At 41.0% G+C, this 17,024-nt stretch overlaps 1 protein-coding gene across 1 annotated transcript; it reads left to right on the top strand.

Annotated features, from left to right (window-relative positions):
* The first annotated feature begins 836 nt into the window (after window positions 1–836).
* LOC131226296 (pentatricopeptide repeat-containing protein At4g21705, mitochondrial-like) lies at window positions 837–12,694 on the top strand. Its single transcript, XM_058222105.1, has 2 exons — window positions 837–1,189; window positions 11,097–12,694. Exons 1-2 carry the CDS (start codon window positions 917–919, stop codon window positions 12,339–12,341), a joined length of 1,518 nt encoding a protein of 505 aa, XP_058078088.1. The 5' UTR covers window positions 837–916; the 3' UTR covers window positions 12,342–12,694.
* The last annotated feature ends 4,330 nt before the right edge of the window (window positions 12,695–17,024 follow it).

Below are 17,024 nucleotides of genomic sequence, written 5' to 3'. Positions count from 1 at the left end.
AATTTGGAACCGAGTCTACGTTAGACCAAGCTTGACTTGACTTAGCTCGGAACTTTATTTGGTTCGAATTAATTTAACTCAATGCGAACTTGATTTGGCTTGAATCAAATCAGGTTCACTTAATATAAATATTATATATATTAAAAATCTTAAAATTTTAATTTAAACTTAGTTTGCGGATTCAAACTTAAAAGATCAAGCTCTTGCTAAGCTCAAAACTTAGGGGCCGTTTGGCCGGTCGGATTGGAAGGGACTGAATGGTATTGGAAGAGATTGGAAGTTAAATCCTGGGATTGGCCGCGCGTGCCAAACAGAGTCGGTGAATCCCGTAGATCTTTAGACGATACACTGACAATACCATTATTACTTTTAAATCCCATCCAATCCACCCTAATTCGTTCAAATTTGCCAGGGATGTTTTTGGTTGGAGGGATTGGAAGGGATAGTAAGGTTTAATCCCGGGATTGGCCGGGCGTGCCAAACAGACTGGATATCCAGCAATCAGGGATATAGCAATCCCATGGATCTCAAGACAATCCACTGACAACATCATCATTACCTAGAAATCCATGCCGTCCACCCTAATACCATTCCATCCCTTCCAATCCACCCGGCCAAACGGGCACTAAGTGGGGGAGAGTTCGAGCTAGGGTAGCATATTGGCCAAGTCGAGTTGGGCTGGACCAAGCTCGACTCAGTTCGGCTCGTGTACAGTTCCGGGTAAAACCGATGCACAGTTGGATTTCTCGCAAACATCACGGCGGGGCTAATGGACGGTTCGGATAAGTTATTGCACGAGAGGTTTCAATATACTTAGCCCGAGTATACTTTGAATATACTTGGCCAGAGGATCGAATAGCTCTCCTCAGCTCTAAAACCCTACTTCCAGTCTCTGTTGCTCTCTCTCGCTCTCGCCATGGATTCTGCTTCATCTTTCTTCTCCCTCCTGGCCCGCCTCGCGAGGACCGTCCGTTCCGATCACCGGTTCCCAGCGGTCCGATCCTACTACTCGGGCAGATTCGCGGGCATCAACCTCTACTCGAAGATCAGTCCCATCGGGAATCCGAATATCAGCGTCGTACCGGAGCTGGACAGATGGGTCGACACCGGCAAGAACGTACGGGTTCCGGAGCTCCAGCGCATCATCCGCGATCTACGGAAGCGCCGTAGGCACGCGCAGGCGTTGGAGGTTCGGAAATGACTCCTCTTTCTTTCTTTCCATTTCAATTTTGGTAGGACTGAGGAACACCGGAGAGCTCGTGTAGAATCTCGTGTGTATGTTGGTTGAGTAGAGAAAAGGAAAAATGGGTTTTGGTAGCAACGCAGGATGATGATTTTTCATGTGGGTTTTTTGGGGGAGGAATGATCTTGTGGGTTTTATCAAGCTTTAATGGATTATGAACCGTTGGATGGGGGCTGATTGCTATTGATTGTATTAGGGCAAAAAATTGCACAAATGGGATGGTCTTAGCTATCCGATGAATCTCATACTCGTCTTGTATCGGGCTTGTGTCGATGAGAAACCCGTGTGGGAGATCGGGGCCGTTGTTTGGGTGAGGTACAACATTGATATTCCGTGGCGCAAAAATCTGGCGGTTCGTTCACTAGTTTTCCCATTCATGTACTTTGCATATGGACAGTTGGTTTTGTCTTAGCTGGTGACTCACTTTGAGTGGACTGGCTAGGTTTCTGGGCAGTTGATTTTCGTGGTCGGAGCTACCCGTTGAATGGTTTGCATCATCGTGTAAAAATGTGCCAGATTGGTACATGTTCTGTGAATCAGCTCTTCTATTTATGCTCTCACCGATCGCGTTAGTAGCTCCCTCGTGAGGAACTGGGTGTAGGATCTGTGAATGATGGTAGAATTGATGAACATAGAATGCATGATCGAGGCATTACATGATGCTTTGGTTGATCTTTTGTTTGGCCCAATAGCCATCCATCTAGGTCTAATCTTATGCCGATCTGTGTCATTCGTCTGATGGGCTATGTGGTGGATGGGAGCACCCCAAAAAATCACCCCCATCACATGATCCTCAGTGCACTATCTGTCTCTGCAGAATGTGAAGCATTGGTTTCAATTGTCCATTTTCATCATAGGGCCAGGATCCAATCTTCCAATGGGCTAGATATTGGGGCACGGTTGATCCTATCACAGAGCCTATCAGTTCAACTTGGTAGACTATGGGGTCATTTGAATGCTTGTAAATGGTTTAAGTGGTAAATGATTTATCGGTGTAAACCATTTATAGCCTGTCCTGTTTGGCTATAAGCTGTAAATGATTGTTTATGTTTGGATAGCCGGTAAATTGTTTAATTCCTGTAAATGGAGATCTTTGAAAATATAGCCGTTAGGCTGTAAATGGAGAGCCTATAAATGAAATCCCACCTTTTTGCCTTGAAACGAGATGGTGTAGATGTTGTGATAAAAAAAGGTCATCCAAACGCAGCTTGCCTCATTTACAGGCATCCAAACGACCCTTACCAGGTGAGATGCAAATGTACCAATGCTGTATAGAACGAAAGAAAGCTATTTCTCTCGATCAAGCATCATATTATATCTCAATCGATAGAGGTGTCATACAATGCTTGGATGCATTGTTATCGAAATTTATGACTTACAAATTGAATCTTACGATTCAAATCAAATAATTTGGGAAACCATTTGAATCTCATTTTTTGAAATCCTAACTGAATCTGATGCCCTATTAGTAAAATGTTACGATTTGTGATTTGAATCTTGCTATTCAACTAAAAAAAAAAAAGGAAAATGAAATGGTTGTTGGCTGGTCGAAGCACTGTAAAAGAGAATTGATGTTAGGTGGTGATGTAACTAAATGGCCACACATGCTGATTGATCAAGATTTGAAGAAAAGGCCCGCATCTCATGCGACACTCCGCACATGTGTACAAGAAAAAGGACCACCTTCCTTTTTTTAGCTCATCACCACTTCCCATTTCTTTCAAATCTCCATATTAGGAAATCTGCTCTTTCTTTCATATCTTTATTTTAAGTAGGGAATAATTTTAAATATTTTCTTATTTAAGTATCTTCTTATTTTAAGCATTTTTCTTAATTAGAATGCTTTGTTATTTAGGTGCTTTCCTATTTTTGCAGATTCCATATCATTTATTACATATTGATATTGTAAGGTTGATTATAAATAGGACCTATGGCCTATGGAATAAGACGAGCTGATTAATACTCTTTATGAAATTTCTTATTCTCTACGATAGCTGTTGAAGGGGGGGGAAAGTGATCTCTAGTTCAAGACTAGAGGACGGTTGAGCTTGCTCACAGTCTTGCATTCGTGATCTCTAGCATTTGGCTAGAGGATTGTTGGGTCTTTTCCTGCAATCTCTTTCTTTTCTTATTGATTTATTTGCTTTCCCTTTCGGGTTTGCATCAGGTGGTTAGCCAGTTTAAGATTTTTTACCAAGTAGTCATGAGAAAGCTAACCTCAAATAGTTGGGACAAGCTATGATGAATTTGTTGATGATGTTTGTGGGTTAAACGTGGCCCATAAAATTGCTATTCACTATCCTTAATTTTTCTTTTGGAAGTTATTTGAGGCATTTTAAGGAGAAATAACATCTATTGGGCTTGCATTACGCACTCCTGAGATGGATTTTTGAGCTTTTCCATCTTTTCAAATACACCATTGGATCAGAAAGGAAAACAACATCCTGGTTACACAATTTTTTAATTGAAAATCTTCAACTGTTGTCTGGATGCACCCACTTTTGCCTAAATCTCCACGATACCATTCCCATCTCTTCCTACTTTGTTGAAGAAGATCTGATAACCTCATGAAAGTTATATGGATTCCGTAATCATCTCTGCCACTCTCCATGGACTCCCACCTGAGACTCCCCAAAAAATTGTGTTTTTGGAGTCACCTTCGACCACTGCTGGGACCAAATTGTTTGCCACTAAAGCTTTATCGCTTGGAACAAGGCAAAGCCTCACTGTAGTTGGAATCTTGGATTCTTGTGGGCCCAGAAAACTCCAAGAGAATATGCCCATTGTAATACCTAATACAACCACCTACGCCCACAAAAATTGGGTTCCCAAATGAGCATCCATTAAAATTAGCTTTGAAATAGGCAGCTAGAGCAGGTTGCATGATTCTTTAGGCTTTGCAACCCTCGAATTCCATCATAACATTTCCTTCCAGTCGAACAAAAAGAGAACATGAGGGACTTCTCTTAGCTCATGATCAGCCCTGCTCCAGTCCACTGTTTATCTGAATGGTCTGTTCAAAACCCCCTCCACCTGCAATTGTTTCCCATGGAACACTATCTTTTCCAACAAAATCGTCACAAGGTAGCTGGCAGCTTGGCGCACATCATCTTCCACAATGTTCTTCCTGCATTTCCCAAATTGCTAGATGACCACCCGCCTACCATGTTTGCCACTAAACCTGGCATCACCCAACTGAGTCCAAATTTATGAGCTACTTTTAACCAAATTTCCCACAGAGTCAGCCAGGAAGTCAGAAGATAATTTACCGTCTCTTCATTTATAACACATAACACACCTGTTTACCATCTCGACACCCCTCCTTTTCAGGTTGTCAAAAATTAGAATTTTCCCCAAACATACTTCAAAAAATAATAATAATAATAATTAAATAAAATAAAATAAAATTCCCCCAAACATGCCGCCCAAACAAATGCCCCTACTTTCAATGGGACGGACCTTCCACATGTTGCAAACAGAACGTGACAGTAGCCTTTCAATGTTGCTCTAATGACTTAACAGGCCTTTCACCAATGTTGCTCTAATGACTTAACAGAAAAAGCCCCATCTGTCTCCTTAATCCAAATCCTCTTGACAGTAGTTGCCCTTCACCAAGGCGCAAACGGAACCTGACAGTAGCCCTTCACCAATGTATGCTCTAATGACTTAACAGAAAAAGCCCCATCTGCCTCCTTGATCCAAATTCTCTTGGTGAAGCTCTCAATTGGAATATGGACCTTTTTCAGCTGATTCATTAGCCTGACCAAAAAGACAACTTCATCATCTTTATGTTTACGGTTCAAGACCGACCCCCAAATAATTTTACTGTGGACTCTACTGTTATAGGCTTGGACATCTTTGGTAATTGAAAACAAGTCTTCAAAACTCTAGCTGAGCAAGAACCATAAATCTTTCCAGTAGCTGATCCTTTCCCCACTTCCCACGCTAAAGCACACAGACTTACAGCACAACGGCTACACCCAAGACACTACCTGCCATATAACAGACCCTTTCCTCCTAGATGAACTCAAAATATCCCAACCATTATCTGAAAGATTCCTCAGAAGTGATGGCTCTATGGTTTAAGACTAGCCCCCAAATAATTTTTCTGTAGACTCTAGTGTAATAGGCTCGGACATCTTTAGTAATTGAAAACAAGTCTTCAAAACTCTAGCTGAGCAAGCACCATAAATCCTTCCAGTAGCTGATCTTTTCCCCACTTCCCACACTAAACCGCACAGAGTAACAGCACAACGGCTACACCCAACACACTACCTGCCAAATAATAGACCCTTTCCTCCTAGATGAACTCAAAATATCCCAACCATTATCTGAAACATTCTTCAAAAGTGATGGCTCACTATTCCCATACTCCACCACTTCCCTAGCAGCCCCATGTTCGTGATCTTCATATCCTTAACACCAACACCCACATATTCCACCGGCTTGCAGACCGCTTCCCATGCCAAGAGATGGAATCTGCAGCAATCATCGTTATTGTTCCACAGGAACCTTGTCTGAGTACTTCTAACTTTGTGCCCATCTTGACCAGACATCTGAACATTGAGAGCATGTGGACAAGGATACTCGAGAGCATTGTTTGATGTGAGACAAAACCCACAAGATAGTAGTACACAAATAACTAACAGAAGCTGACACAGGACCAATGCATGAACCAAATAACATGTGAGATCAAGTAGCAGAATTAAGACAATTAACAAAAAAACACAAGCACTAGCATAATTATCACGAATCCCGTGAAAACCAAAAGAACATCATGCATGATCCTAGCCTAATTTACCAACATCATCACACAAGATCATTAAATAAAACGAAACTAAGATCTAATGGATGTAGGGACATCCAATTAGCATTGGGTATAGTCTACTTCAAAGCAGAAAATCTAATACAACCTAGGGTAAAAATTAGGGCTTGGGTAATTTGAGAAAGTAGAAAAATTAGGGATTTTAGGTTTAGGCTTAGGGTTTTGGGAATAGAAGAAAGGAGTTTTGATAAAAGGATGATGGAAAACCAAAAGGGGGCAAGGTGTGGCCGTATGACCAACCCGAAGGATTCACACGTGTGGCCACACGGTCACACGTGTGGCATGGGATGGATGGGTTAGGTTGGTTAGGGTTTTGGATTGTTGAAAGATAAAGGAAAGATTGCTTTATGAAGGGATGGAGGCTTAAGATGAGAGAATCGAAGAATTCGAAGAAAATACCTTGATAGAGGAGAACAGAGAAGATGACGTGGGGATCTAATGCAGGGACATTTGATGACCTAATCCTAGATGCATGTATAATCAAGTTAAAGAATGTTCAAATAACTACACCAATTAACTAACCGTTTCCAGTCAAAGGGATGAGGTAAATTTCAAAGCAAAGATGAGGTCATTCCGTCAGGATTATGCCCCTTAGCATAAAATCGCGTAAACAGTAAAAAGGGAGGGCGTAGGGATATAAAGATATCCCATATCTAGCATAAGTCAGTCCATAGTCAAGTTTAGATCTGATTTTACTGACTAACTATTCCTTTTTTCCGTTCAAACTAGAAAGGGGATATCCAGAGAGGAACAAAAGGTGTGAATAATGAAAAGTTCGAGATGAAGAAAGTACAAGTCCTTTTGTCGTCAAAAGAAAAGGAGGATGATTCTTACCTTTTCCTACACCTCGAAGATATAGAAAGAAAGTAACCTGAAATCGGAATGGAATTGTCAACACGCAAGGGCCAATCCTGAAACCATAATCTCTTGAATAAAGAAGAAAAATACGAATTTCTATTCATTTAATAATAATGAAAATAGGGTTTCTTACAACGTATATATAAGCTATGGAAAAATATAAGTGCACTAAAGCCCATGAAAACAAGAAAAATAAAAAAAATAAAAAATAAAAACGAAAAGTAAAGAAAGCGCAATAAAGCTCCTGAAATAAGGAAAAGAATAAAAATGCCAAAAACTAAAACACCCGTGTGGTAGGGTGTGAAATCCAACCCATGGATCTATGGTTAGGCTGCAGTCATGCCACTCTTGCACTCGTAGTGCGTTAGAAAATGGGTTCAATGGGCCTAACGTCCATTCACATCAACTCCTCCGCTACAGTACTCTGTCGGCAACGCTTCCTCCTTTGGTACACTCTAAAGGGTGCACCACTGATGTTCGCATCAGGATAGATGGAGACCCCGTACCTCCGTTGAAGAAGATTAGCCTCGCACCAATTACCCTTCCAAATCGCATGGAAGTGTCTTTCAATCGCACGAAGATTGAAGAAGAAAGCAAGAGCTTTTTCTCTTCTTTTAAATTTTTATTTTTTTTTAATCACAAAATTCAATGAGGGAGAGGGTCACACGCCTACCCTCTTTTATAGCTTTAAGAAAGTTCAAAAATTACAATAAACACTTTGTTTTGTGAATTTTGACGAAAATATCCCTAGCATGACTAAAATCAACTAAAGGCACTCACAATAGTGTCCAAACATAGCATAAACAAAACTAAATCTTATTAATTGATAAAAGCTGAGAAAAACTAGTGTGGATGATCCACGATTAATGGCCCGATCATGTGATCCAACGGCCAGATCTTCACGTCCCTCCGATCCAATGGTATGAATCACTCTATAAAACAGCCCATGTGCATCTTCCTAGTGTGGAGTCTTCCAGATTCTCACACATGCACGTGGTGGGTCTTTAGCACGATCACGGATACTCGTCTAGCCACAGGAAAATCGGTGTGGCTCGCCTCCTCCTCTGATACGTACGTAAGGGTGTACGTGAATTGATGTCCTCATCAGAATCACAACAATAAGATATGGCAAATGTTGAGTTTCTATTATCAGTAGGAAGTTCATAGGATGTCGTCCTTTTCTTGTCTTGTCGGGTCAATGAGTGCAAAATCTTCCTAGGCCAAGCATCAACACAACAAAATCCTTGGCCAAAATTGGAAGTGTTCATGTAAGGTTGCTCCCTTACCTAGTTGTTGCTTAGATGAGAGAGACCTAAAATCTTTGCCACCCAGATACAGAAAGTATATATCATGGATATGGGGTGAGTATGGGTTTTACACTTAAAGAAATGAACAACATCCTGTCCACAATTCCTCATACTTCACTGATATTGAAGTATCTAGATATAATAGCCTACAACCCTCATGGAATGAGGACTGATATTTGTGGTTTCTCTTCTTCTTCTACTTCTGCTTTTTTTGGTGATGCTCGACATCTTACTAGTAGAATCTCCTAACCATGGTAACCCCCTTGCCCTCACACCAAACCTTCACTTGCTCGTAGCATCTCAATGACCAATACCATGATTCTTCTGAGACATCCTAGATCATTAGTGACTCAAATGCACTTTTTGTAACTTTCTGACCTATGAGTCTAAATATTCCAAGTTTATATAAAGCTATGTAACAAGGATCCTCCATTTTCTATGAAATCGATTTGTATGACACTACTTTATGTACATGGTTTTTTTTTTGTCAAGCATGCATTGACATGGTTGCTAGGGAGAGACTTTGGTTGTTGTTTTGCTCGTTTAGTAGTATCTATAATTATTATATAGTTTTATTGTTGCGAGCATCTACGATTTATATAGTTTTAATGCATTTCTACTAATGGAGATGTGCTTTTTAATGAACTAAAAATATATATTTTTCAATACCAATATACGACCCTCCTAGTCCTTTGATCCTAGTCGTTTTCCTTTGTTAATTAGTTGTTTTGCTGGTTTAGGGCTTAGTGGGGATTTTTGCTTTTATCACTTAAGCATATTTTTATCATTTTTTAAAACTAATATAGCAGAGGAGAGAAGGGACGTCCAACTCTCTTCTCTCTCTCTCTCTCTCCGGATGCCATGCTTGTGATCACCTCTCATGTGCAGACGTGTGAGCTGATTGCCTTCGTATAAACTAGGGGTATGTTTTCTAGTCCTTGATCTAGATGGAAGTGAAAAGTGATTTGAAACTTGCATTCATAAATCCATTTGAATTTTTAGGGATCCAAATAACCTGTATTAAATTAAATGGAACGAACTATCGTCAATGGTCCAAATCCATCCATTTTTTTAATTGCCAAGGGCAAATTAAAATATTTGACCATTGAGAAGCCTGATGAAAGTGCCAATACATATGATTAATCAAGGAGAATGCTCAAATTATGACATGGTTGTGGGATAGTATGGAACTATTCATCAGTGTGAACGTAATGTTTTTTGGATACTGCAAAGGAAGTATGGGATGCATTACCAGAAATACATTCATCTAAAGAAAACATCCCTCATACGTGCCAACTGTTTTGAAGATTTTGGATTTCAACAAGGAGATAAATCCCTACACGAATATTATTCAAAATTTAAAAGGAATGCAGGAGGAATTGAATGTGTACAACCTCTCACTATTGATTCAGAAAAGCAACCTCAGCAACATGAGGAGTTTCAGGTGGCCAAGTTGTTATCCAATTTAAAACTTGAGTTGGTTCACACACAAATTTTGGGTGGAAATGATGTGCTATCTATAAATGAGGTATATGCACGCCTCTAACGTGGATCCCCAGGGTCTCCAAGTGGAGCCAATGATAGCTCTGCTCTTACTTCTTTTACTGGACAAGGCAGGGAGGTGGTCACGGTGGCATAGGTAATTAAGGCAGTTGTGGTGAAGTGGGAGGAGGTCATGGTAATGGATGGCCCTTTGATATGCTCTTGTTTTGCCCATTGTATCTCATATGGCTCTTTGATATGTTCTTGTTTCGTCCGTCCGTTGCATATCTAATATGCTCTTGTTTGGTCCATTGTATCTAATATGGTCCTTTGATATGCTCGTTTTGTCCATTCCATCTCCGTTATGCTCTTGTTTCGTCCATTGTATCTCATATGGCCCATTTATATGCTCTTTGTTCCATCCTTTACATCTATCATACGCTCTTGTTTCGTCCATGGCATCTCATATGACTCTTTGATATGCCTTCTCCTCCTCTTCTTCCATGGCTTTACTTGTGTCATTATAGAAATACATAAATGCATTTATATATAATTCTCCTAAAAATTATATATGCCTTTCATAGTATGGCAAGTTTGGTAACTTGTCATCATGATCACCACCATCATCCTAGCCTTATCCCAACTACATGGGGTCCGTTTTCTTATGATTGTTTGCCAGGTGTTCAACAATCAGCTGCCTACCTGTACATCCATCCGTCTTTACGTGGGTTTGGGAAATTCTCTGTTGGGAATTTCTCGGGAGATTTCAAGTTTTAGCAGTTTTCTCAGTATATTATCAGGAAAACTTCGCTAAAAATAATTTTATTTTTTATATTATAAATTAATGGTTAATTTTAAATTGAAATATATAATTATACATTGCATTTTGTAAATATTAAATAATTTTTACATGAAAAACTGTATGAATTCTCGATAAATTGCGGAAAATTAGAAGTTGCCAATATTTTGAAATTCTAGTGATATTAATGTGGCAATCATTTACTTTATTTGTCATGATAATATCACAATATTTGTCATGTTGCTTGGGACTAACCGTTGCATTGGAATCAGATGGAGTTTGGAGGCTGCTTTTATAATTCGTATATATTTATAGCAAATATAGAGTTAGGTCAGAGGTATTGATGTCATTATGAATTAAAGGGTGTTTTTTCTTAGTTGCGGTATCATCATGTTCTTGACAAGGATGTCTGACGTGGCTTTCAAAACAAAATGGTGGTGCATCCATGTTACATCCAGTCTGAGTAAAATGTCATAATAAGCTGTTTGTTGCTTGTTGACTATCAGTGAGATTCTGACTTCATTGTACTTGAGTAGGCTACTCTTCTCCTAATCTCTTGCTTCAATCCTCTTATGGATGCAGGTCTCCGAATGGATGGCTAACAAAGGCGTCTGTGTATTAACTCCGGGTGACCATGCTGTGCAGCTTGACTTGATCGGTAAGGTGCGTGGGCTGGCCTCCGCGGAATCCTATTTCAATAGTATCAGCGAAGAAAACAAAACGGAGAAGCCTTACGGCGCCCTGTTGAACTGTTATGTCAGAGAATGCCTTGTCGACAAGTCCCTTGCCCATATGCAAAAGATGAAAGACTTGGGTTTTACTAACCAGTCTCTTCCCTACAATGACCTGATGTGTCTCTACACGAACACGGGCCAGCATGAGAAGGTCCTGGACGTTCTGGCTGAGATGAAAGAAAACGGGGTCTTGCCCGACAACTTTAGCTACAGGATCTGCATCAATTCATATGGTGCGAGGTCCGATATTGAGGGGATGGAGAAGATTCTTGAAGAAATGGAGCAGCAACCTTTCATTACCATGGACTGGAACACATATGCTACTGTGGCCAACATCTACATAAAAGCAGGACTCACTGAGGAGGCAGTTGCTGCTCTAAAGAAATCAGAGGAGAAGCTACTTGGGTTATCATACAGTGAGGGCTACAACCATCTGATGTCTCTCTATGGGAATCTCGGAGACAAGCCCGAGTTGCTTCGCATCTGGGAGCTCAAGAAATCAGTTTGTCAGAAGCTTCTTAACCGGGATTACAGTACGATACTAGGGTCTTTGGTGAAGCTTGGCGAGCTAGAAGAGGCCGAATCGTTGCTGAAAGAGTGGGAGATGTCTGGAAATGGCTATGATTTCCGTGTCCCCAATGTGCTCCTCATCGGTTACTGTCAAAAGGGATTGGTCGAGAAGGCGGACACCATGATCGAACGGTTGGTAAAGGAGGGGCGGACCCCGATCCCGAATAGTTTTGGGATCATCGCTGCAGCGTATGTAAAGAAGGGTGAGATGGGGAAGGCAGTGGAATATATGAAGAGGGCGATTTCGGTATTTCCAGGGAATGAAGGATGGAGGCCAAACCAGAGGGTGGTTTCCAGTGTGTTGGGTTGGTTGGGTGACGAAGGTGATGCTGAAGGGACAGAAGCTTTCGTGCGTTTGTTGAGTGCTGTGATTCCAATGAATAGAGAGATGTATCATGCATTGATCAAGGCAAATGTCAGAGCAGGGAAGGATGTCGAAGGGATTTTGGAGAGCATGCGAGCGGAAAATATAGAGACCGATGAAGAGATGGAGAAGATTTTGAGCTTAAGAGGAGAAAAATAAACAATCAGGCAGTCAGATGGCAAGCCGGTGGACGGAACTCCAATGGGTATCTTTGTCTTTGATTATTGGGACATCTAATGACCTGCTGATTGTGCTGATGGAATTGGGAGCATGCCATTGATCATATGTTTCTTTCTTTCTTTTGTATGATTGAGAGAGTTCTTGTACTTATACAGGATTTCTTAAGTTAAATGCTGCTCTCATCGATGTAGTCTTTAGGCCGTGTTTGGAAATCGGGAAGGGTAGTTAGTTGTGGAAAATTTTCTCTGAAATTTGGATTTTTGCTAGTGAAATTGTTAGATGTGGTTGAAAAGCCAAAAACCCAGTCATTGATCAGATGCTGCTTTCTTTCATATTGTATGATTGCGGGAATTCATGCTCTTCTACAGGATTTCTTCAAGTTAAATGTTGTTTTCATCAGTCATCAAGACCATGTTTGGAAAACGGAAGTGGCAAAATTTCTCCAAAAACTGGATTTTTACCGGCGAAACTGTTGGATATTGTTGAAAATCCAAAAACTCGACTCAAATCTCCAGTTGGGTCCTGTTGATTCAGTGACCGGATCCAACTCATTGATCAGATGTTGATTTCTATATTGTTGTATGATTGGGAGAATTCATGTACTTCTGCAGGATTTCATGAGCTTAAATGCTGCTTTCATCAAAGTAGTCAAGGCCATGTTTGGGTCGGCAAGTGGTGGAATTTTTTCTCCAAAAATTGGATATTTGCTTGCGAATTTGTTGGATATGGTTGAAAATCCAGAAACCCAACTCAAATCTCCAGTTGAGTCGGGTCAACTCACTGAGTTTTCACTTGCTTTGACTCAGTTTTAATAATTGTATTAAATTTGTTTTAAATGGTTACAGAGTCTTGAAAAAAGTAATAGAAACATAACGAAATTAAAAAATGTATAATCACAGGAGTGTGTGTTTATGGGTATTTTCTTTGTTACTGAAGGTTGAATTCTCAGCAGATTACTTATTTTTTACTTTCATTGACTCAGTGATTTGCTAGTCACAGGTGGCCCTTAAAAAGAGGTGAACGGCTAAGAAGACTTTCATTCAAGACTTGTTCAGGTGGTTCTGCTGTTCCATTCATCAGGTGGGCTGCCATGTTAGAAACAGGTGAACTGCATATAAAACTTTCACCCAGTTTGTTTTACTCATATGTTTGTTAAAATGTGGCTCAGCTGATTCGTTTACTGGCCTGATTTTCGGACCAGGACATCCAGATAGTGGGACCGTTATGATGAGTGGATTGGATCGTAACCTTGTGCCATGCTGGCACATGTGGTGGCATGTATATGATCTGCTCTACGCACTTTGAATTGGCTTAGGAAAGCTCCATTAAGAGAAAAAGCACCATTAACTCCTAACGAGTCGCCACTGAGTCAACCATGATCGGACACTTGGATTCAAGCAAGTCAGGGTTGAGTCGAGGATATCAGGGCAGGTGACTTATGGAGTCCACCGAGTCAACTCAGGCGAGTCGTATCAGACTCGGACGAGTCGAGAATCCATGTACCCAAACCCAGAAACCTTATATAAATCTGGTCTGCCAAGGTGAAAAGTTTAAATGGGTCGGATCGACATGGGCGTGCACCGGAGCCATGGGCCAGGCCTGGGAGAGGTATATATACAGGAAGGAGTGGCTCCTTGGAGGGTGAGATACCAAAATGCCCTTTAGATTTTTCTCTAAATGGTAGTGAAGCTAGGAACTGTGGGGCCCATGTGATTTATGAATCATCCAACCCATTTGACAAATGAACCCCATCATGATGATCAAAAGAACAAAAAATCAGGTCAATCTAACCTTCAGGTGGGCCACACCATCAAAGACAGTGCGTCACCCAAAAACATTCAATTTCACATGTGACCCGTTTGATGATTGGATCAACTTGATTTTTTTGGTTTTTCTAATCATCGTGTTGGGCTACAGGTATTGGACAGGTTAGATTTCATACACATTGTACACACGCCCAACAATCTTCACACCTCACTGCCTCTTAAAAAAAACAGAAAAGATTAATGAAGTCATTTTGGTCAATTCAGTCTCCGTAAACACCTCACTGGCAAAATCAGAATTCGGGAGGAACTTCATGGTAAAATCCCTCTATGAAAATTTACTGAAAATCATAGGGCCATCTTTTTACCACTTAAAAAGAAAAAAAAAAAAAACGAGAGAGAGTTCATCTTATTTTATTCACTGTAGTTATGTATTAAAGATCAATTTTTCCAGAGATTATAAATATGAGACATCCGCACCAACACATCCAACTAGTTGGAATGTGGGGCCAACCATGATGTTTAAATGACATCTCGCCTGTCCAGCAAAGTTGTCCCACTGTGAAAATGAGATGCCTCCAAAATCAGGTCCATCCAACCATTATATGCGCTCTATGTAAATGTGGAGATGTTCATTGTTTTGTATGGTATGCCCTGCTAAAAAGTTGGATTGACCTACTTTTTTGAGGCACTGGTCTTTAAATTCAGCCACGTGGAACACGTGCAAGGGCTGTGGGTGTATCAGAATTGATTGGGTCCGATTCGAACTATGACCACCAACCCCTGGTATCGAGATAGAGCGCGATTCGGCCGTAGCTTGACCATTAGTTTATTCAGCCAATGTTGTACACTTGTTACTCAAGCAATTGGCAGAGGCTTGAGTTCTTCTTCCAAGTGACTTCTCTTTACCTTTGAATTCCAAGACCTTTTGACGCAGGGGAGGACGTGAGGTCGAGCACCGTCTTCCTCAAGAGGATAACTATTCCGAATCCACGGAACTTCTCTGGACTCCTCACAGAGACTTCTCGAATCCACGAGGAAAGAAAGTAGAAAATAGAAATAAATTCTAATAAATTCAAAATTGATTAATGAATTCGTAAAAACGAGTTCACAACCCTTTAAATAGGGGTACCAAGCAATGGGAAAGAAATCAGAATCAAACTACAACTCAAACTCCTAGAATCCGTGACTTACTATAAATAGTAAACTTACTATTTATAGACGGTCGTGATGTCTACTAGTGCGCAAGGTTTTCGGCCAAAAATAGTGTCCTATTTGGCTTCACCAAACCGTTCTCCTAATTATTCTAAGCTCTTTTCACGTTGGGCGCAACTCCTAAAGCCTGACGGATGAAGAGTTATAATCAAACTAAAACTTACTATTTATAGTAAAAACGAAATAAAAACAGGGAAATGACCATCGATCAAGGGGTTTTTTGCAATTCCGGGTTGCGCAACCCGGCATAGTGGGGTTAGTTGGCTAAAGTAACTCGTTCTACCCCAAAATCATATATTTTACATCAGATAACTCATTCCAGATTGCGAGATACGCCCGATCTAAGGTCCGATGGTCTAGATCACTTCTGTCGTTGGTCGAGCCTTTTCTGATCCATCTTGGCCATGAAACTGTCCGCGACCCGCTCTACATCGGTCCCCTCTACTTCAAAAGAACTCGTCCTCGAGTTTTCATCCTGTGCTGGCTCATGATACTCGGTCAGGTCCGCGATGTTGAAAGTTCGTGAGACTGTCATGTCATATGGAAGATCAATGACATAAGCATTGTCATTGATCTTTTGAATGATTGGTACTGGTCCAATCTTTTTATTCTTCAACTTATTGTATGTTCCGGTCAAAAATTGTTCTTTGCGCAGATGGACCATTACTTAGTCGCCCACCCCGAACATTTTTTGTCGCCGATGCTTGTCCGCTTGCTCCTTGTACTTTTCGTTTGAGGCATGTAGCTTTGTTTGTACCTCCGCATGAATGCCCATGATCTTGTCAGCCATATATTCCGCTGCAATGCTCATGCCTAGGAGCTTGGGCAGAGGGATCAAGTCTAGTGTGTGGTGAGGTACTCGTCCATAAATAACCTAGAACGGGGATTTTCCTGTCGAGCGATTTACCATGTTGTTGAATGTAAACTTTGCTTGAGACAAGGCCAAATCCCACTGTTTCGGTTTTTCTCCTGAAATACATCGAAGGAGGTTTCCCAGCTGCGATTCACAACCTCAGTTTGACCATCAGTCTATGGGTGGTAGGCGCTGCTAAACTGAAGTCGTGTATCAAATCGAGTCCACAAAGTTCGCCAAAAGTGGCTTATGAACTTTGTGTCACGGTCAGAAGTAATAGTCTTGGGAACCTCGTGTAGCCGCACAATTTCTCTGAAGAATAGATTCGCTACGTATGTTACATCGAGAGTCTTCTTGCATAGAATAAAGTGCGACATCTTGGAGAAATGATCTACTACCACGAACATCGAATCCATGCAGCGTTGTGTTCGTAGAAGACCAAGCACGAAGTCCATAGATAAATCCTCCCAAGGGTCGTCAGGCACGGGTAATGGAGTATAGAGGCCCGTATTATGAGATTGCCCCTTAGAGGTCTGACAAATATAACAACGTTGGACTGCCTTTCCCACATCACGTACCAATGGCGGCCAGTAATACCGTTCTTCCACAAGAGCTTGCATCTTATCTCGCCCAATGTGTCCACTGAGGCCACCTCTATGTAGCTCTTGAATTTTCTGTTCCCTTAGCGAACTATTTGGGATGCACAGTCGATTTTCCTTGAAAAGGAACCCGTCTTGCATATGTAAGTCACCGGAGTGACCTTCTTGGCATCTAACCCATGCGTCCTTGAAGTCATCATCATTGGCTTATTGTCTTTGAGGCGCTTGAACC

The sequence above is a fragment of the Magnolia sinica genome, chromosome 14, assembly GCF_029962835.1.
Source record: "Magnolia sinica isolate HGM2019 chromosome 14, MsV1, whole genome shotgun sequence".
Lineage (NCBI taxonomy): Eukaryota > Viridiplantae > Streptophyta > Magnoliopsida > Magnoliales > Magnoliaceae > Magnolia > Magnolia sinica.
Note: the sequence above shows the minus strand (reverse complement) of the source record. Positions and strands in the feature narration are given on the sequence as shown.